We start from the raw sequence: 21782 nt of genomic DNA, 5'->3' as shown, positions 1-21782 counted from the left end.
GCCGTCACGAAGGCTAGAATGCCAGCCACCACACCGGAGAACCAAGTAGCTGGATGTTGTCCTGCGAAAGTCTGACTCGATTCCTCTTCTTGACTCGTGTCGTTGGGGGAGGCTCGTCAAGGCCCGGTCCGCGCTTGCGAAACAGGTGTCGAGACTTGTCTTGCTCCGGCTTCGAGACCGCTACGACTAGCTGCTATAGCCCGCTTCGCTTTTGCAAACTTGGCCCCCAGACGCGGCCTATAGCCGCGAACTTCCCGCTTCCTTGTGGGGATGGCCTGCTTGATGTCTTCCCTCAACCACGACCCCAAGGGATATCCCGGCGTCCACTTGATCTGGGCCATCGGGGCGAGCACCGACAAAGGCTTCGTCGCCACTGAAGCGCCTACAGAATTCCGTTAGTACAGCGCTGCTTGCAGAATCCGTTTCGCCACGACACCAACCTAGCAGCAGGCGCGAAACGAACACAGAACCTAAGGTTTTGTTCTTGCACTTACCAGCCTCTCTCTTCTCCAGCGCTAAGGAAGCTGCAGTCGCTGTCACTCAGACAGTCCCAACCACCTCCAACTCCCAAACCATGCATCCACGGTAGCATTTTCTCCCCTTTCGCACTAGAGGGATCTGCAAGCTGCGATTTCGCCCTTGTTGCTGGCTGAATGACCTCATCGGGTATCGGCCGCTTCTGCTCGCCTTCCACCACCATCGCCCGGACGCCCGGCTCAGTTGCCGGTGGATCAGCCGCCCCTCTCGCCTGCTGCTCGTCTTGGCTCTCCGGCTTCTCAGCGGGCAGTTTTCTCCTTCGGCGATACGTGGTCAGCCCACAGGTGTAGGCATGGAAGTCTTCCTCCTCGACATCATGGGGCATCACCCCAGTCAGGACTCTTCCCATCGCAATGATTGGCGCAGCGTGAGAGCAGAGCAGGATGGTGCGGACCCCATCCCTGTCGCACTGCTCGATCAACTTATGCAAGGCGAGTGCGATCCGATTGTGCAGTTGCATGATGGTCTCCCCCTTTCTCTCCGGCACTACTACCGACTTGTAGGCCTCGTCCAGATTGGGAAAGAACTCTTTCAACCTCTCTAGGGCTGCAGGGATAGGGTGATCAAACGGGGCAGAACCGTACCACTCAGAGATACCAGCTTCGCCTCGAATCTTGACCGGAGTTGCGTTGGGCCCCGTCTCAACAGCGGCATTCCTTTGACCCTGAGAGACCCTCCACTTCACATAGGGCTCCACGGTCTGCAGGCACCGGTAATAGGGGCTGGAGTAGACCTGCTCCACGGGGGGTTGGATGGCTGCAAGATGAACAGCGAGTTCCTTGGCCTGGTCAACTCCGTGAGCCGTTAGGGCAGGGTCTGCTGCTATGCCGGTGGGCGTCCTGAGGGCCGCCGTGTAGCCCCCCGTGGAGGGGTCTACAAGCCAATTGGAGCGAAACTGCGGGCCTTGTCAATAAGACCCTTTCTGCGCAACGCAGCTGAGAGAAAAGGGGGTTTGATGACATACTCCATGGCGGGTTACGTAGATTGTCTCGAGTGACATATCCGGGGGCCCAAATTCGCGCGCGACGAGGGACTTAGCACGTTTCCGCCCGTCCGATCCGTTTGGGTGACAGCTCAAGAGGGCAAACAGGTCGTGAACCGGGTATGAACAGCCAAAAGTTCGACTTGGTCACCGACTGGTCAGGCCGGGGATGGCAGTTGAGTGGCTCGTTCAAGTGCTTGCCGGCTGCTTGCTGCTGTGAGGGGATGCCGAGGCTGAACCGAGTGCCTATGCAGGGGCCGCTAAAGAGCTCAACCAGTCCAGTCCCGTCTGCCTCTCGCAATGGGGACGAGTGCTGGAAAGTGTCCGCAACCTTAAAGGCTGGCTATGGCTACCTAGACTGAGAACGGGCGTGAGGTGGTGGGCGAGATGGGGCGCAGTGGGACCTTTTTCATCCCATCAAGTCCATCGAGCCCATCCAAACCCCTCTTTCGCTCCTCTAGCTGCAGGGAGAGAGATCCCTGGAGTGCTGAATGCTGCATTGACAGCTAACGTTGCCGGCTCCCCCGAGATGAGCAAGAGTCGTTTGTCGTCGTGTAGGATGCAGCCTCTCTTTTTGGGGATGTCGACGAGAACAGCACAGAAAGATGGATGAGGACTTTTACGTAGCGAACATGATCTGGGAAATTTCCGAGGTGCGACACTGGTCGAGGGCCTCCTGCCTTATCGCGATAAGCTAAAGTAGACGTCGGAAATCCAAGCCAAAATCCATCTCGGCGCCTGCGCGCGCTTCTTCTGTTCTCTGCCCTCTCTCGCGATAGGCGAGATCGGCAACAAGCGAGCTCACTGCCTATCTGCCACCGTACTTCATACGCACGTATTGTTCTTTTTGGGCACACGACACGGCCAATTACGAGGCTCGGATATGTCTCTCTTCCTCGCCATGACATGATGACTCTACTTGTAAAGAAACCCCAGCACCCTTGAAGCCTCCACACGCACCAGTCCCTTTGTGCTGGGCCCTCTCCAAGGACCCCCCAGCGCCCCTGTTCAGAGTAAGACGGTGCCATCAATAGTCCTACCCGGGCCACTCAATCCAGTAAAGCTCGATCACATCGAGGCCCCGTCTCCCGTGCATCCGTAGGGTGCTTTAGCTGGCCCCAGCCTACCAAAGATCCAAGTGCAGATCTTCTCCAACCTGGGTTTGACCTCAGTAGGACTCCAGCGCCGATCTGCCATGTCCGGTGACCTGTGGCACCACAATTGCGCTTCGCTACGGGGGGCCCACAGGTGATTGAGATCCAGCGCCCGCAGATTTCGTCGCTCACGCCCCCCTCCCAGAGCAGAGCCTCTCTCTCCTGTCAACCTGCTACCTCAATGGCGACACGGGCTGTGATCTCGTAGCGGGGGCTTCAGCTCGGCAAGGTGGTCTCCCCCGGAGTTCTCTGGGGCGAAGTTCTCCCTTTCGTATCGTCCCGTGCCGCCAACTCCCGCGAAATTGCTCAGTGTCTCCATGAAGCCTCGCTGTACTCTTGTCTTCTCTCGCTGGAGTCTAATCATATCATGCCCATGCAGCGGGCGACCCATGCACTATCGTCTTCTTCCAAAGACAATCAGCCAGCATGACGGCATCCGCGCGCGGATCGACTCTGTACGTCAGGTCACCTCGCCGAGCAAAAAACTCCGCTAGCTCGCCAAACCCTCGGGTCACAACCCGGTTGGCAACCTGAGAGCTCTGCTAACCCCATCAACCTGCAACCCAGCAGCTAGCAGAATGTGAGCCGTCACAAAACACAAAAAAACACACAAAAGAAGAAGGTCCAAGGCCCTGTCCCGTCGACGCGCCGGCCTCTGTTTGCTGCCCTCCCGAGTCCTCGGGGTCCACTGATTACCCTTTCCGTCGCGAGTGCCTTTCCAAGTTGGTGAAGCTGCAGCAGAGATCTGTCCCCGAAGAGGCAACCCAAGCCCACCCGATGGCCTGATTTCGCGCAGCGAGGGGGTGAGGTGCCGAGCAGATGGGAAGACCGAGCAGATGGGAAGAGAGCCCAGGGCTGAACTCTTGTCTGTTTCTCTCTTCGTTTGTGACTGCTCAGTTGCACTGTGTCACTTAGCCTCGTGTCCCAATGTGCCTCCCTTCTGGTGATCGCCACGACTACTGCACTCTCCAGTCATCAGTGGGCTGACTCTGGATCTGGCCGCTGGCTGTCAAAAGACTTGAAGGATTCCGAGTCGTCAGGGGTTCGCATCCAGCTCGTTCGCAAGGGGGTGGGTGCCAAAATCTCCATCTTGGCATTGAAAGAAAACAGAAAAGAAGGAAGAAGCAAGAAGCAGGGCATCGTACCCCTGGTCTGCGCAGCAAACTTGGTGAGCCAGATCACCCCCGCCTACATGGAGTCGGAGGCGGCTTCGCTTGAACCTCGAGTTCTGCTCCGAGACGATGCATATCCTACTCAGACACACTGCAAGTGTCGGAGAATGTCCATTATCTCATGTACTATGCATGGGTCATTGAAAACCCCATCCTGTGGACAATCGCTATTACAATTAAAAAACATGGGAATCTGGTCTAATGCCTCGACGTGGGTGCTCTGGAGACACTACGTAGTGAGCCGGTAAGTTGGCTGGGACTCGATAGTCTTGAGTTGTCGTCTCTTTTGCATCTGAGTGGTCGTTGAACGAGTTTTCGTCGACTGAAACGGCATACGAGCTGGTAGCGTTGAAATACTAAGTATATCAGGGAGGCTAGCTACGGAGTAGATGCTCGTGTCGCGGCCATTTTCTCCAGATTTGATCGTCTTCTCCTCCGTACAACCACTCGCGATCATCCATATCCGCGGTATTTCCAGCCTCTGGAAGGCTTAAATTCGATAGTCGTCGCGCATTGACTCTTGGACTACAAGTGCTGATAGTTTTGCCACAAGATTTCTAACACGGAGTCGATCAGTGACTTCAAATCACCCCTGTTCTCTGCGTTTGCACAGCTATACAGCTGTAGAGACTGGTGACAGGTATCGCTGAAACTCGTTGTAGCGACTACAGGAAGCTGCAGTTGCTTAACCGGTTGAGTGGAAGAGAAACAAGGCGGAGGGGAAACACGATTTGGAAAGCGTAGTTGGACAACGGACTTTGTTGTACATGGTAGACCACTTCTCAAGACATATTCGGGATGCTGCCAAATTCTGAAATACAGACATACATACATGCGCGAAAGATGAGAGCTTTAGATGAAGGTCTTCCGCCTCTCCAAACTCGGTAATCCAATAATGCCAGCGTGGAGGCAGAGCAAGCGAGACAACTCGTGTCAAGCCTTCTCAAGATATGTGTGTGTGTGTGTGTGTGTGATATGTGATTTCGCATAGATACTCAATCCAAGAATCCCGACAAACGCCTTCCCAAAGGACCGACCAAAACGCCTCCATGTGCTGTGCTGATATGAAAAAAAAAACCCAGAGTTCCCCCTTCGTCACACCTTCTCCCATGTGAGGCCCGTAGAGTCACGAGTCACTCATGGACCCCAGGTAGATACCAGAAACGGTGCCCAATCTTCCTCACATGACCGCGCACGCCGCCGTCCTGGCCCTCCGCCGTCCCACGGTGCCGGCACCGCCCTCCTCCTCGTCGGCGTGCGCCATCTGCGCCTCTCTAGCTCGCCGCCGCCGCCGCCGCACGCCCGCGCCCGCCGCGCCGGCCTCCTCGTTCGCCTGCATGTACTCTGCCCACTTGCGCTCCAGGCGCGCCGCCGAGCCGAAGTCGCCCCGGAGGACGCGCTTGGTGTGCTCGTCGACCGTCATCTGCCATCCGTAGAAGCACTTGAGCGAGATGACCTCGGTCGGGTACGTCTGTATGGGCCTGGGAGCCGACTCCCCCGGGCCGGCGGCGGCGGCGGCGGCGGCGGGGGGCTGCTTGCGAGGCACGACTATCTCGGCGTTGCGAGAAAGCACCTCGCGAGCCCCCGTCCAGGTCACGTTTTGGCAGTCGTAAACAACGAGGCTGAGACCGATGACAGGCCGGCTGCGGCGCTCCATGGTCCGGCTCGAGCGATCACGGACCATGGCTGCTGCTTCGGCAAGAACGAGGTCTGAGACCCGAGTGTTGTCCATGTCGACACTCCGAAGGCTTTTGCATGCCCGCATCACGGGAAGCATACCAGCATCGCCTAGATTCTCACAGTAGCTGATGGATAGATGCTCTAGCCTCGGCGCACAGGGGGCCTTTGCGAGGTGCTCCGAGAGCAGTCCATTGGTGAGGTCGACAAGATCCTCAAGATCGAGATGGGTCAGCCGTGGAGCTGATGCCAGGATCGACTCAAGGGCGTGGTCTCCAAGGGAAGAGCACCCGCTCAGTTGAAGGCCCTCAAGGTCAGGTACAAAATGCCCAAGTGCGCTCACCCCTTGGGAGGTCAAACGTGAGCAACGGCTGAGATCAAGGTGGCGGAGTTTCCTCACTGGAACGACTGGACGGTCCGTCAAGACATCGATCTCGGGGTCCTTTCCATGTATCATCGTTGCCAGGGCACTATCGTCTAGATCGTCGCAGCCGGCAAGGATCAACCTCTCCAGATTGTTGGTACGGAAGATAGCCTCGGCCACGTCACGGTTATCGAACCCTTTGATCTCACCAACGCGCAGATCTCGCAGCCGCGCACACGACTCGACCACCGCCTTGACGCCCCTGGCATCCATGTGCTTGCACCAAGAAACGTTGAAGACCTCGAGCTGAGGGCAGGAGTGAGCGATTATCTTGCAGGTCTGGTTTGTCACCGCCGCCAAGCCGGTCAAGTTCAGATTGGCCAGCTTTTCGTTGCTCCGCAGAAGGGTGTGCAAGGTTGTCCTCTGGAAGTTCCTGCACCCTTCGAGAGTTGCGTTGATAAGGTTTCTGCATGACTTAACAATGACCTCGGCGCGCTTGTAGTGCTCGACTTGCACACACCCGCGGAGATTGAGGTCCTTGACAAATGGGCCGGCTGCTACGATGATCTTGGCCAGCGACTCGGCAGGGATGTCCTTGTAGAACTCCGAAGCGTCGAATGATGTCCACAGCTGACCGTCAAAGCACATCTTGTAGAACTCCTTGTTGACCCGGGAGGCTCGCACCAGCTCCTTGGGTTCGAAATAAGCCAGCACATGAACCTTGATCTCGTGGGGTAAGCTGGCCCAAAGCTTGAAAAGGGTCTTTCTCGGTCTAATCTCGACAGGAAGGGGTGCCGTCAACGGAGTGGAAGTCTCCAGTCGACGAATCCTCCCAACGCCTCCGATCTCGTCACACTCGTCGAACTCGTGGAGGGGCGTGCCCGGAATCGAGGTAGCCGCGCTCGAATCGGCGCCGGGAAATTGCGAGAAGTAGGACCCAGTACTCGGTTGCCCGAAGGGAGAGGGTGTCGTTGCCAGGCTAACACACGACAGGCTGGCCCCGCGAGGGTAGGGGCTGCTCGAAGACCGGGCACGGCCAACCTGAGCGAGTGTCGGAGAAGATGATATGCGCGAAAGCCCGCGCAGAAGCCTGGCTCGGCTTTTCTTCTTGATAGGACCTTCCGGTGCTATCCCATTTGGCGTACCAGGGGTCGGAGGCAGGCCAGCCTCATCGAGAGGGTCCGCCGCCGCCCTGATCTCGTCCATATCGAATGAGACGATGGAATCGAAGATGATATCGCGTGTTAAATAATTGCAAAAGTGCGCCTCTGTAATAGGCGTCTGGTACTGAGTGCTGTTGTCAACAACTGCTCAGCAACTGCCCTCCAGTTATTGTCTCGCCCAGCTCTCGCCCAATACTTTGATCAAAGAAGTGATGGGCCAAGACCAAGGACAACCCCAGGACAATTGCCTATGGACTGCCTCCCATCACTAGCACGGAGAATGGGCCAGCCAGATGAGCAAGAAAGACAAAACGATTGAATCGAAGAGCACGAGCTGTCAAAACAGAGCCTCGATGAGGTGGGAAATGGCGCTCCTAAAAGCTGTTGGGTAAAGGGTCCTCCTCCCAAAAAGACGCGGGGTTTGCCACGGTGGAACCCGTGGAGCCGAATTCTCTCTCGCCTGTTGGTCAAGCGTCAGGAGACGGCGAGGAGCAACAGGACAAGGAGACCTTGGTGCTCCCGATGCAGGATCCTGATGGGCAGCGTACTTGTAAATGCAAAAGTTCAGGTCGGACCAGGCCTGGGCGCTGGAGGAAAGTTCTTTGTCCGGGATGATACGAGGACGAGGCTGATGTTGAAGAGGGGGAATCGGCTTATCACCGGGGTTCTTTAGCGATGCAGTCCGGGGGCCTTATCGGGGGTCCGCGCTGAGAGAAGAGACAGAGAGAGAGAGCACTTCTAGGAGAGAGCAATGAGAGAAGACCGACGACTGTCTTTCTCGACTGATATTTGCTTTGGGAGAACCTGATGATTATTGTATGACACCAGTCACAAGCACTCGGGTATTGACGAAGGTTTATGTGAACCATCAAATCCAGGACGAACACGAGCAGAGACAAACCTTGGGTCCATTTCTGCGTGCGTGCGGCCTATTTTTCGGGGTCTTATCAGAGGGACCGGGGGTCCCTGCAAGTGGGCTCGCTCCCATGTTCCACAAGTGGCTTCCCCATTCCAACCTTGGACAAAGTACGGTACGGGGTACTTTGTTCTCTGCTTGAGTATTGAGGAATTATGTTTCGTTTTTCAACTACCTACATGTACTCTCTTGTGTGCGCATATGGACGAAAGCCCGCAGCTCGGCACAGCTTGCAAGCTGGGGTAGATAATTACAAACAACACTCTTGTCACTGACATAGGCTCTCGAAGCGAATCCCATCTTGCGAACTCTCTGCGAATGACCCAACCAAGGGGGGTATCGCGTGCAAGACGAGGACAACCCTTACGTGATCTGATTTGTTGTACTCAGTATGGCGCATGCACTATTGGGCGTGTCGAGCAGGTGGCCAGTCGTGAATGCGTGTGGTGGGCAGATAAGACCCCGGCGCCACGGTTCCGAACTACAAGTAATACATGTACCAAGGGTCGACTGGTTGTGAGGAGGGGTCAACTTGGTGGGGAGGGAGGGCAGAAAAGTGAGGATCAAGAGCCGGGCAAGCAGAATATGGGCGTCAACACTGTTAACTAACTTGTGGCCATCGGCGCGGGGTGAAGGTCTTTTTAGCGCGAAGGCGTACAATCAGGGTCCAGGTCATGATCTGTACCGCCCGAAAATCCAGGGTCTCTGGGGGTCTGGCCAGGGTGCCTCAGGGTGCGTGCTGAGGCAATTGATCTGGCCCCGGCTGGGCATTTCCGAAGATAATTCTGAAGAATCGCTCCCGTCCTGACAAGGTCTGGCAGCGAGATTGTTGACGTGATTCGCCATAGTTATCAATGGCCGTGCGCCGTCCATCCGCGGAAAAGAGACTTGACTGAAGGAAAACTCGTACGTACATTGGATCGGAGACGGCTATCGAACACGATTACAAAGGGATGCACTGCACACCCTGGCACACAGCCAACTTGTCGCTCGCCATACCTAGGTAGTGAGTCCAGCTGACTGCCGTCAGACACAGTGGTGGTGGTGGTCATCATCGACGGGACAGATGACCACTTGGTGCCAGAGCTGGCCGGCATCAAGAGTGGCCCTCTTCCCGAGACACGGGTCACAATACTGCCCCTACAACCCTCGTCCGAATGATCAATTCGAGGCTGGGCCTGAGCCAATATTCAAGACTTTGCCCTGAGCATGTGCCAGCGGTGGTGAATGCAGTGCAACAGCGGTCAGCCTGCCGACTTCTGTCTCATAGGGTTGGATCTCGGGGCCCGTGTTAGTGAACGTAGGTATCGCTCGTCGTAAACTGGATTATCCCACTGCCTACTGAGCTAGACAGGTTCTGGAAAATTGTGTCTGTCTTTGATAATTCCCAGTACTCATCACGGTTGAATGCCCGGCTTACCAAAGATGAACAGGCCTTGCTTTGCATTCTCAAGGAATGGTTATGGGTGCTGCTTTGCGAGAAGCATGCGAGAACCAGCGAAGGCCGTTGCGCCGGGTCCGGAGATGCTAGGCGAGATCTCAAGGCCCGTGTCCGTACAATACTTTATGTTGCTCGCTTAGGGGCCCGATGACGACGCAAATGTCACAAGAAAACCCTGTGCTGGCAGGGCCCTCGAAGTAGTTAACGTCGGCATAGGGTCTTCAACCCCCACGCACGTCGCGGCAGAGGCTGAAATACTCGTGCTGGATATGTCCAACCCCGCTCCACGCACACACCCTTTCTGAGCAGCATAGGCGGGAAGCGTACATTATCGCATTCTGTCTTCTCTTGCAGGAGATCTACAGTGGAAATGCAGATATGAAAATACCACAACACAAGATGCAATGAAGTCATAAAGCATTTGACGTTGTCTCTATCGAGCCAATGAACCTGTAAGAGGATACCAGCGCAATGGGGAACTTTGTCTCTCGGTCGGTCAGTTAGAAGTAGAAGTAAGGTCAAGTCAGTCAAGCCACTGTGAGATGCTTTCCCCTGAGGAACATGCCCCTGGGTACGATTCAGACAAGCCGAATAGCCGTTCAACCCTGCAGCTATGTAATAGGCCGCTTTAGTCTGGTGGACACGAAAGGAAAAGCCCAACTCCCCTTGAGCTGGTGAGAGAACAGCGTCCGGTTACCCGTCTCGTTTGGGCGGTTTAGTGAATTGCAGAGGGAGCCGTCTGATCATGTCTGGGGTCGATCCTGGGCAGGATGAGGTTAATACTGGTGGGCACACCAGTCTTGGCATTCGCCAGACGTCTTTGTCCTTCGACGTCCCTGACGCCATTGCTGCTGCAGGCAGCCTGGAGGAGGGAGAGAGGAGCCCCCGGGACGGGATTGATGAACTCGGACATGACGGAGTGCCCAAGCTCATCTGCAGATGGAATTGCCCACTGAGGTCAGTCGAGTTGAGTTGCCCACCATTACTCTCGGTGCCAGTACGGCTGATCATCAGCATGCGAATCAGAGTTCTTGGGTAAAGGTAGGTATGAGTAGTCATTTCTGAAAGTACCGTCGAGGTCTATCGGAATGAACAAGCGACTTTCTGTGGAGAGTCCATGGATGTTGTGACCTCCATCCAGCTCGCAGAGAGGCCCGCCCATGCTACTTGTACAGGGCCCCAGCTGGCCAGCTCAGGGCTTCGAAAGGTCCGGGATGTTGAGTAAAACGGGCTCCCTGCCGCAGACTTTGTCTCAAGACCAATAGGTAAGCCCCAGGTCAATAAAGAAAGGGTCTGCGTCCTTTGCCATTACTCGTCCTCGATACCGTGAACAAGAGACATCAGTCACATCATTCAATTTGAGTTTGAAGATACGAGCACCCAGGGACTGTATCCTCACTGTACTCCGTACAAGCCTGAGTGGGAGAAGAACTGATCATTAGAGCTGACTTCTCTCAGCACACCCTTCCGCCACGTGCTACCTAAAACCACAGGCAGACAACCCACCCACCCTGTTGAAAAACCAACGGCGCCGCGTCCAACAAAAAGTCAAACCACCAGCTCTCCGGCCCCAGAAGCCAAGGCTGTTGTGGTCATTGATTACAGACTGGGCCGACAGACCACCAAAGTCCACATCCCTCGTGTCCGTATTTCCTGTCACTGTCTCTCCGTGACACTGTCCAGACACCTTTCCGCCCGCCACGCCCGTTCTCTCAGGCTACAGCCCTCCGACATTCGCTTGTGACGATCTCGGACGACTGCAAGACCGTGACCCAGGCCAGCCACCACCACCTCCGCCGTAGCGACCACCTCGCCGAGTCTCTTCAGCCAGCAAGGGGAAAACGAGCCCCCCTGTGACACATTGTTTTCCCGTACTCGATCGCTCCTCGGGCAAAGGAAAACGAACGAGGAAAACAATCGACAAGCAGGTTGTCTTTCTTCACGCTCTTTTCGGCGGATCCGCCTCGACCCCGCCCATTCCGGCTCGTCGACCGCCCGATATCCCAGCGAACCTCTCCGTCAAACCCCGTGTTTCCAACTCGCTTGCATCTTGACCCTGGTAGAGACTGAGCGGTTCTCCTGCCATCAAGTATGCTCCATATACATGGTGCAGATCAGGAGAAAGGTGTGAATTGATTGTTCCGTCACTACTGGTTGTGACAAGCCAGGGCTAACAACGAACCAGCCGCCAATGAACGCCACGATGGGCAGGATCGTGGCCGGAGCAAACTCGCGCCTCCGCTGCAGATCCCCAAGAATAGGAGCACAGGGAACCTCGCGGCACACGGGGACACGTCCGAGAAAGCTCGAATACGTTTCTCCTTCGATGCCGGTGCAGCAGCAGCAGAATATGACTCTCTTGCGAGGTAAGCCACCTTGAAGGCCATGTCTTGGTCGCGCATATCACGCGGGCTCGTTGGATCACATGCACCACATACATACCGTACCCTCGCCGTAACGCTCTGGAAACCTCTCTCACAGTTGGACCTTTAGTCGAACCCCCATCATGACCGATCACGACCATGGCCTAGGCATTTCGGGCCTCCGCCGCATACGGCAGCAACACGCCGTCCGCGCTCCCACACTTCCGTCCTCGTCTTCTTCTCGCAGTTCATCGGTCGGCCTCCCCCGGTCCACCTCTATGACCGCCATGGTTCAGCATGCCAATAGTCTCGCCTTATCTCCGGGGCCCTCCTCACCCACCTTCACTGAGGACTTGTCACGATTTCCCTCCGAGTCCCTCCACTCCTTCTCCTTCGCCACGCAGTCGGAGGACTTGCTACACAGCCGCCAGAATGTCTTGAAGCGTTCCCTAGAGTTTATGAAGGACCGTATGGGGTGGTCGGCGCAATCGAACGCCGCGCTCGCGAGCGCCCAGGCACGCGTGAACGGAGATATGGAGATGCTAAATACTCTGGATCTGTTGGCAAGAGCCAAGCTTGTCGAAGCTGGAAACCTGCCAAATCCTGACAATGTCGCGGTGGCACCCCTCACGGGTCCGGCCGACATGTCAGGAGAGAATGTGTTCGAGAAGCACTTCATCCCACGGACTGCGAGTCCTGAACCGTTGCTTTCGCCCGGAGCGTCTCCCAAACCGTCGAGGCTGCCAGAACCTACTGTGCCTACACTACATGAAGAGCTTCCCCCATTAACGGCGAATCACGAATCGAACGCACCGGGGGCCAACTCTGGAACCTCGGACTCGGCCGAGTCATCCCGGACGCCTACGAATGAGAGCGGGACTACTGCCAAAACCTCGCCGCCTCCTTCGCGGAGGCCCAGCTTCATCAAGAGGACAATCACCGACACTGCCCACGTGTCTGTGCAGCAAAAGCTGATGGATGCAATGGCACAGCCGTTTGTGGCCGCCCACGCCGCTTCGATCGAACCACTAGTCTCTCCAAACACATCCCAATTCCCATCGTCGATCAACGCTCCAGGTTCGATATCGCCAGCGGTCCACGGACATGCGGCGCGCTGGGTTCCAGCGGCACAGGCAATCTTCACCACCGAGTCGAAACCTCCATGGACCATTATCGCAGCCAATGATCTGGCGTGCTTAGTATTTGGTGTCACCAAGGCTGAAGTGCGGAAGATGGGTATCCTCGAGGTCGTGCAAGAAGAGAGACGGGCTTGGCTAGAAAAGAAACTCAAGCATGCTGACCACGAAATTGACGACAATGCAACCCGGGGTCTGACGCAACAACCACCCCCAACCATCGCAGCCTCATCTCTCTTGGGTTCACGGGGCGGAGGCATAACGGCAAGACTGTTGAGCAAGCCCAACTCTCGGACAGCACCAAAGCAACCCCTCAAGGCCAAAACAGTGCACAGCGGTGATCCAAAACCGCCTCAGGCCAGCGGTGGTGGTCATAACGCAAACAAACCCCGAGGTGTTCTCCTGTGTGGCGATGTTGTACCGATACAGAAACGGAACGGGGTTACAGGGTCTGCAAGTCTGTGGGTCAAGGAGAAGCGCGTGGGATTGATATGGGTCTTGGAAGAGATCCATGAAGATGTTGCATACGTCACTGTTGATGAAGAAGGCACTGTTTCAAGTCTCACCGGTGCATTGGGGCCGATCTGGGGAGACGACAATCTGCGGTCAGGCACTGATATCGGCCGTCTGATACCGCGTATCCCCCGGCAAGGCATTGACCCAAGGTACGGTGCCATTGACTATGCACAGATCGCCAAGCACAGGTTCTATACCTGCCGGAACTCTGGGCGGATCAACATCCCCGCGACCGTCGAGCAGGTGCGAGGCAAGGCTGAGCTACGAGTCTCGAGCTTTCCGCATATTGCTGGCATAGTTGTTGTGTCAACCAAGGATCTGACCATCAAGAGCTCTAACTCGGTCTTTTGTGGCGCTTTGTTTGGACACGAACAACCAAATGGCATGTCCATCAAGACCCTTGTTCCAGACTTCGATAAGGTTCTCGGCATCTTGACCGAAGAAGATGGTATCCACCTTGTGGATGGGATGGTGGTGCCTGAACATAGCTTCCGCAAGGCGTCTGCCTTCCTTGCCCTCCGGGAAGGCCGACCGGATGCGGCCACTAGCTTCCTGAGGCCAGAGGGTCTTCCAGGAAAACATCGCGACGGTTCTGAGCTCAGGATAGACGTCCAGATGCGAGTCGTCAAGAGCGACAAGCAGGCGCCGATCGAAGAGCAAACAGTACTGGAGGAAGTTAGCGATGAGGACTCGCCGTCGGCCACAAACGACGAGAAGTTCTCCGCCACGCAATCGGAGATGGTGTATGCGCTCTGGATCACCTACTCGAGGCATCTGCACGCCTCGAGAACGAACCTGGGATCCGCATCACCTTTGCTGACGGGAACGGCCACGCCCCCACACCAGCCCTCACCAGGACAGACTCCCGTGCATACGCCGTATGAAATGAGCTCCGACTCGGACGAGCCAAAGAAAGAGAAGTCGTCGGCTGCTATGATCAAGAAGCAAATCAAAGACGTAGCCCTCAGCGCGGCTGCGAAGATCACTGGCACGCCAAAAGCCGAACGCGCAGACAAGCCGCCGGTGCCAAAGGTTGTCGAGCCTCCACACAAGAAGACGATTGACGACTTCGTCATCCTCGAGGACATGGGTCAGGGAGCCTATGGTCAAGTCAAGCTTGCGCGGTACAAGAACAACGGCAAGAAGGTTGTCCTCAAGTACGTCACCAAGCGGCGTATCCTGGTCGACACCTGGACCAGGGACCGTCGGCTCGGCACCGTTCCCTTGGAGATTCACGTTCTTGATTACCTACATAGAGACGGCCTTCGCCACCCGAACATTGTTGAGATGGAGGACTTCTTCGAAGACAACGTGAACTATTACATTGAGATGGCGCCCCACGGGCTCCCGGGTATGGATCTCTTCGACTATATCGAGCTGCGCACGAACATGGAAGAAGAGGAGTGCCGGAGCATCTTTGTCCAGGTTGCTCAGGCGATCCATCACCTTCATATCAAGGCGCACGTCGTGCACCGTGATATTAAGGACGAGAATGTCATTCTCGATGGTGAGGGCGTCATCAAGCTCATCGACTTTGGCAGCGCTGCGTACATTAAGAGTGGTCCTTTTGATGTCTTTGTAGGGACCATTGGTAAGCTGAAACACTTGTTCTGGAGTTCACCTCAACAGCCCTTGTACTAACCACCGTCACTCTAGATTACGCAGCACCAGAGGTGCTGAACGGCAAACCGTATGGCGGCAAGGAGCAAGATGTCTGGGCCCTGGGCATCCTCCTCTACACCATCATCTACAAGGAGAACCCGTTCTACAGCATTGACGAGATCATGGATCGTGATCTGAGGATACCGTACATCATCAGCGAGGAGAGCATCGACTTGATTCGCAACATGCTCAATCGAAACGTCGAGGAAAGGTATGATATCACACAGGTCATCAACCACCCGTGGTGTCAGATGGACTGAAATGAGCGACGAATGCGACGTGTGGGAATCCGGGACGGAGAGGGGAACGGCGAGGAGAGGCTTCTCGGTAGACCATATACATGTTTTCTTTTTTTTTTTCTTCTTCAAACGCTTGGTGCATTATACCCCGGGGGGATGGATGGAGAATATACAGCGTAGGAATAGGAAAGATTGAGACTGTATTAGACACACACATCCGGGCCACGCCCGGACGGGGAGAACTTGGGAAGGAAGCTTTTGAGAGAGGTTCTAGAAATCTATTCAGCCGCAATGCATGGGGAGGGAAACACGGCGCATACACACGGGCGGTTGGTTGGGCATTTAAAACATTCTGAGACGCTGGGTCATCTACTTTCGACAACCCCAGCGAGCGAGGGAGGGCAGTGAGCGGAACGGAATGATGGGGAGCGGGCGGTCGGTTTTGTGTTTTGATCATTCGAGCATTGAGGGCCAGATTGCATACATTATCTTGATAGAAGCTGAGCGAGAGATAATGCTACAAGCGCATTTTTTTTGGTGTACAACTGCAAAAATCAGCCTCGATCAACTGTCTCGTCAAAATGCTGTTGGGAACAAAGTTTCCCTGAGGAAAGAATGAGACAGCAAGCAGAAGTGCACAACGCCGCTCACTGTATTCTAGGTATATGTATACAGCAACGAAAGCCCAAAACCATGCCCCTTCCAACCTCTCCCGTATCATACCAGCTCTCATGACACGCCGGGGAAAGCCGCCGTCAGAGCCCCTTGGGCTTCGGCAGCGCCCTCCTCAACGGCTCCAGGCCAAAGATCTCGTCCGAGGTCAGCGGCCCGAGACCTCCGCCGCCGCCGCCGCCGCCACCCGCGCCCTCCGCAGACGGCACCACCTCGCCAAACAGGAAGGCGTTACGCTCCCGGCTCGCGGCGCCGGACCCGGAGGTCCGTTTCCGGTGCTGGGCTGCCGCGCCGCCGCCGCCGCCGCCGCCGGAGGATTTAGAGGACGAGGAGGGCCGGCTGGACGCGCGCCGCCTGCTGGGCGGTTCGAAGGGGTCGTGCGAGGAGCTGGTCTGGTCTGGCTCGAGCATCCAGGCGAAGGAGGACTGCGCCAGCGTGGAGCGCGTCGGGATGGGGCCTGTGGGACGCGCGGGTGCGGCGGTCGGCAACGGGGGCCGGCGCGCGGGAGCCGGGTTGGTCTGTTGGGAGGGTGGTTCATCCGTCTCCATCGGGTCGTCGTCGGCTTCGATGCTATCTGCCACGACGGGTTGGGTGGCGGCGTGGCCACTCTGTGTCTGGACCGGGGGGTGTGATGCGGACGGCCGGCTGAGAGGGTCGTCGAGTCTCTCGACCTCGTCTGACGGCGTCTCAAGAGGTGCCGTGGATGCCGTGACCATGGTCCTGTCAACTGCGACGATCGGCGCGACATTCTCCTTGTTTGACGTGAACGAAAGCGCATTGACGGGCGCGGGCGGGGGCGGGGGTTCCATCGTCTCGTCCTCCGGGGCGAGGGACAAAGTCGGGTCTTCGAGGTGAATCTTGACGAACTGGACCTTCGCTGCGGCCATGTCGACGGCTTCCGCCTGGGCGTCCTTGACGCCCCCGGGCATGTTGGCCGTGATGGACTTCAAGCTGGCGATGGCCTCATCCAGCATGGCTGCGAGCTGCCTATTTCTTCGTTCCATTTCCACAGCTGAATAGAATGGAGAGTGGGTGTCCCCCGCGGTGGAATCCCGACTCGCCCTTGCAGAATGTCGAGCGTCTGCATGCAGCCCCTGCATGTTCTTCCGGATCTCCCCCATCGCATCCCTAACGGCCTGGTTGATACCCAGTTTCTCGCCGCGCTCGATGACGTTTCTAGCAGCACCTTGGAACAGGGCCTCCACGGCACCCGGGTTCTGTATAAAGCGTGCAGAAGAGGCCAGCGGCGACCTAGCACCGAGCGTTCGAGAGCGCAAATTCAGCCCTGCAAATGTGGGCGTCGTTGGCCTTGGATGAGCAGGGTTGTTGATAGGGGCTCTGCCCGTGTATTTCAGGATTAAGTTGGTTCCGCCGGTGGTGTTCAGGTGGTCCTTCAAGTAGACGGCATCGTCTACGAAGGTGTGAGGGCCGTGAGGTGCTTGGGGTGCTGGGTATTTGAGAAGCAATTGCAGAGCGACTGAATAGTCTGCTTCCAGCACTAGACAAAAACAAATCAGTAATGCGTTTATCAGAGTCAGAGGACGCGCTCCTAGCTTACATGTCCAGCGTATCCTTATCAGCATTGCTACACAAACGAGGGATACGAGGTTCAGGTCAGGGTCGAATGCGAACATTGTATCCCAAAGGACCAAGAGTTGCTCGAAAGGGAATTCTCGCCCGAATAGGAGCCGGACCCAGCGACTAGAGATAACCTTTAGCATGGCAGCGAGCCGGCTCGTGATCGCTGTCGGACTCACATCAAGAATATTTGAGGGAGGATCTCGATGGCCTTGAGATGTTGTGCCAACTCTGGATCTACTCTCATGAGGACTTCTTCGTGTATTCTCCTGCTCATCTCGACGATTGTGCTTTGCTCAGTTGAGCCGACACTAGACTGGCCCATGTCTGGTAGGGTGCTCATCTCATAGAAGCTCTTGGCCTTTTCCATCAGCTTGGAAAATAGAGTAAATGCATCGTGCTCGATGAAGTTGACATCTAGCATCTCCACCATGGCTGTGTCCAGAGAGGTTTCCGTTTCGGAGCCACTGTATTCCAGCGCATCTTGATAGATCACGGTGAAGATAGGGGCAAGAAGTTCATGCATCCCCTGGCGGTACCCACCGATGTCGGGGTTGAGCTTGCAGTAAATGAAGAGGATGTCGAGTATGAGATTCTGAGCTTGCTCTTGGTGGTAAAGAGGCTCATCCGGTAAACGCCGAACATCCTGCAAGATCTCGGCACGGACGACCTCATCCCGGCGGAGTGCATCCCATGGAGACTTGACGAGGAGAGTCAGCTTTTTGAGCCACCCCTGCATTCGCCATGGGCTTGTCTTTATACCTCTGGATCATCGGTGAGAGGATCTACGGAAAGCTCCGCGAGCTTCTCCGGATGCTTGATATACTTGAGGTAATGATCTTTGAGAGCACTGTACGTGTTCCTGGACTCATGGAGGTCGTTTGACCAGTTGTTTGCGTTGACGTTGCGGAATAAAAGGAAGACCTGGCATTGATTCTGTCAGGATATCACTTCGGAGGTGTCGAGACCAGCCACTCAAAGCCACGATACAACATACCTTCCAGCAGACTGATCTACATCCCGCAACACAAGGGCTGTTAGGACCGTTAAATTTGACAGCCCTCTGTAAGTTGGCGAGGCTGGAATTGTGGTTCAGAGTCTCGTCCCAGCGTGACCTTGAAAGCCTGTCAGAACTCTGTATGTGAGAAGGAGACTCGGCCCAAACACTCACTTGCACTCAGCAGGGGATCTCATGGTGGAACGAAAGGCCAGCTTCCGCTATCAATGGGATGGAAATCACGTAGTGGCGATGAGAGATCTGCGGCGCTTCACTGTTCTGTTGATCTCAGGGAGCGGGCTGGAATGCTCTCATATTTAACAAGAGAGTATTAGCAGCTCGGAGGAGTCATCATAGCATTGACAACGATCTGGTTTGAGGAGCTGGCTGCGCCGAATGAATGAGTGACAAGCACGAGGCGTCGTTGTTCCTGGCGGGTCTGGGCGAGATGGTGAGCTACCTAGGTAGCCCCACCCATGGACTAGCGGCGGTGTTTCTAAACCTGCCCGGGTGGGTACAGGGACTGGCTACCGATCACGCAGCCAAGCTCCTCACTCATCAGCTAAGTAGCCCGTGAACTTCATCTCATCTCCTCTGCCATAGAGTAGCCAGCAAGCCTCGTCCAATGTCAGGGGCTTGAAGTCCAGGATCTCCGGACCAGAAGACCGCACACGCGTTCAATGCATCCTTGAATGCGTGTCTCACAGGGCCAGTCAATTACGGACTGGTCACACGTCTCATTTCTCTCACGCAGGCCCGCCCCGGGACTGCCACCTCAGAACACCAACCATGTCGGCCGACCTCTTTGCCGAGTTCGCCAGCTTTTCCGGAACTCCTCAGCAGCAGCAACAGCAGCAGCAGCAGCAGCAACAACAACAAACCACTGGAACACCAAACCCTCAAGCACAACAGCCAGTGAATGACCCTTTCTCATTCCTCAGTCCCACTACATCGCAACAGCCGGCGCAGACTCCAGCGCCATGGCCAAGCTTTCAGACACAGCCAAGTTCCGGGTTTCAAGGAAACAGCTGGACTGATGTGGCGGGCAGTCATACCGCCCCTGCGGCTCAAGCCAAAACCACGTCAACCGCGGAAGACGACGATGGATGGGGTGACTTCGAAATAGCGTCTCCTGTCTCACAGGAACAAGTCCCGTCCCAACCAGTGACGGCTCAGGCAAACATGCCAGCACCGTCTTCCTTTGACCACTTATACAAGTCTACGGCCTCTTCACAACCGCCGCCCCAGCCGCCGGCTATCCAGCGAACTCGCGTTGTTCGCGCATCGACCATGGACTTAATGACCAACAGCCTGGTGGACATGGGACCTTCACCAGGTCCACGTGTCCAGGCCGCCCCAGCGCCTCCTGTATGGGAGCAGAAACCTGTGGCTCGGCCAAGGCCCAAGAACACAGACCCGAATGTGTTGTTTGACGCTGATGATTTTGAGCTTGGTGGTGCAGACGACGATGACGACGACAACGAGGAGGATGACTTTGGGGACTTCGAGACAGGCACATCGTCGAACGCAACAGGAGCGGCGGCACCTCCTCCAGCGCCACCTCTAGACCTCATGTCCTCGGACTGGTCCTCATCCTTGTCTTCCAAACCAGCACCCAAAACGCAACCTCCCAGTCAACTCATATCTACTCTAAGCCTAGACAATACCAGCTTCAACCAGTACCCCCAAGCCCCCAAGTCGCCTGGGTTCCAAGAGCGCAATCCTTTCCCTGGCCTTGCGGTAACGACGCCGAAAGCCGAGCAATTTCCAGTCCCAGCCAAGCCCAAATCGCCTTCCCCAGTTACTGTCTGGCCTTCGGTGGAGCAGAAGGCAGATGTCACCGGCAAAGATGACTGGGCTGCCGACTGGGCTGCCTTCGACGATCCTGCCTCACAAAAGGGCCAGAAAACCACACCTGCCAAGCAAGATCTGGGCTGGGAATGGGACGCCCTCGATGCCGGTGCCCAGAGCCAAACGTCCACCTCTACGAAACTACAGCAAAAGGCCAAGCCGGCGCCCAAGCCACCGGCCAAGGCCACCGAGCCCGCCGCGGACTGGGGCTGGGACGAAGCGGACGAGCCGTCCGCGGCGTCCGGGCCGGCAGCGGCTCCTACAACCTCATCCATCCCCGACGACACGCCCCCGCCGACCAACGTGCCCCCGCCCTCCATCCTCCTGTCCATATTCCCGTCCCTCTTCGACCTGCTGGACAGCGCCATCTTCGAGCCGACGTCCGCGCAGCCCGCCGCGGTGCGCAACCGGGTCCTCGCCTCGCCCGAGACGGCCGCGTTCCTGGCCGCCTACGTGCTGCTGGCGGCCGTGGCGGCGCGCGTCCTCGCGGGCCGCAAGCTGCGCTGGCACCGCGACCGGTTCCTGGCGCAGAGCATGTCCATCTCGGCCGCGGGCGGCAGGGGCGGCGGCATGAAGCTCGCGGGCGTGGACCGGGCGCAGGCGGCGCGCGAGGACCGCGAGGCGGCCGACGTCGTGGCGGCGTGGAGGAGGCACGTCGGGCGGCTGCGGAGCGCCGTGGCCACGGCCAAGTCGTCGGCGGCAGAGTCTTCGTCGTCGTCGGTGAGCAGCCTCAGGGTGCCCGAGGTGGCCGAGACGCTGCCGGTGCAGACGGCCAAGATGGTGCCGACGGCGGCCAAGGCGTGCGTAGTCTGCGGGCTGAAGCGGGAGGAGAGGGTCAAGGGCGTGGACTTTGAGGTCGAGGACAGCTTCGGGGAGTGGTGGGTTGAGCACTGGGGGCACAGGGCCTGCAGGAACTTTTGGATCGAGCACGAGGTCCAGCTGCGATCCAGATAGAGATGAACATCGGATAGCACAGCTTGTGTGCGGGCAGCAAATGTGCAGATCAAGACATTTTGCCCATAGAAGTTGTCTGTCGGCTCGGGAGGGTGTGCTTTCGGTCGCCTTACAGACACAACAGCGATCTACATGGGCAACTTGGGGAGTCGTAAACTGGATGTTCTAGCAGAATGCTAAAAGGGTCGTCGCTCTCGAGCGAGAACTCGAATACTAATCCAGCACCGTTTACCCCTCCTGAAACGGAGATTAACAACGTCCCATTTGATACCGAGCCGCTTCTTGCGGGCTATGACGGGCTGACAGGGGCTGCAACCAGCTGACGCGAACATCAAGACAGCTCTTGATGGTTACTCTTTTAAGTCACTTGACCTAAGTAATACCTTTCAACCACCGCATAAACCATAG

General features: G+C 56.6%; 5 protein-coding genes across 5 annotated transcripts; 2 read left to right on the top strand and 3 right to left on the bottom strand.

Moving 5' to 3' along the window:
* Positions 1-237: 237 nt before the first annotated feature.
* E0L32_012162 (uncharacterized protein) lies at positions 238-1506 on the bottom strand (the record flags this gene model as incomplete). The annotated part of the gene is made up of 3 exons (XM_031134972.1): positions 238-382; positions 495-1376; positions 1502-1506. The coding sequence occupies 3 exons, from the start codon at positions 1504-1506 to the stop codon at positions 238-240; spliced, it is 1032 nt and encodes a 343-aa protein (XP_030999087.1).
* Positions 1507-5025: 3519 nt separating this feature from the next.
* Positions 5026-7092, bottom strand: E0L32_012161 (uncharacterized protein; the record flags this gene model as incomplete). The annotated part of the gene is made up of 1 exon (XM_031134971.1): positions 5026-7092. One exon carries the CDS (start codon positions 7090-7092, stop codon positions 5026-5028), a length of 2067 nt encoding a protein of 688 aa, XP_030999086.1.
* Positions 7093-11912: 4820 nt separating this feature from the next.
* On the top strand, positions 11913-15343 carry E0L32_012160 (uncharacterized protein; the record flags this gene model as incomplete). The annotated part of the gene is made up of 2 exons (XM_031134970.1): positions 11913-15012; positions 15078-15343. 2 exons carry the CDS (start codon positions 11913-11915, stop codon positions 15341-15343), a joined length of 3366 nt encoding a protein of 1121 aa, XP_030999085.1.
* Positions 15344-16077: 734 nt separating this feature from the next.
* Positions 16078-18766, bottom strand: E0L32_012159 (uncharacterized protein; the record flags this gene model as incomplete). Its single annotated transcript, XM_031134969.1, has 6 exons — positions 16078-17492; positions 17553-17695; positions 17752-18272; positions 18335-18496; positions 18570-18687; positions 18744-18766. The coding sequence occupies 6 exons, from the start codon at positions 18764-18766 to the stop codon at positions 16078-16080; spliced, it is 2382 nt and encodes a 793-aa protein (XP_030999084.1).
* A 592-nt stretch (positions 18767-19358) lies between these two features.
* Positions 19359-21374, top strand: E0L32_012158 (uncharacterized protein; the record flags this gene model as incomplete). Its single annotated transcript, XM_031134967.1, has 1 exon — positions 19359-21374. The coding sequence occupies one exon, from the start codon at positions 19359-19361 to the stop codon at positions 21372-21374; it is 2016 nt and encodes a 671-aa protein (XP_030999083.1).
* Between the last annotated feature and the right edge of the window lie 408 nt (positions 21375-21782).

The sequence above is a fragment of the Thyridium curvatum genome (assembly GCF_004353045.1).
Source record: "Thyridium curvatum strain D216 chromosome Unknown NODE_140_length_52492_cov_86.342863, whole genome shotgun sequence".
In the NCBI taxonomy this organism is placed as follows: domain Eukaryota; kingdom Fungi; phylum Ascomycota; class Sordariomycetes; order Thyridiales; family Thyridiaceae; genus Thyridium; species Thyridium curvatum.
The sequence above is the reverse complement of the archived record's forward strand: the minus strand, read 5'-3'. Positions and strand labels throughout refer to the sequence as shown.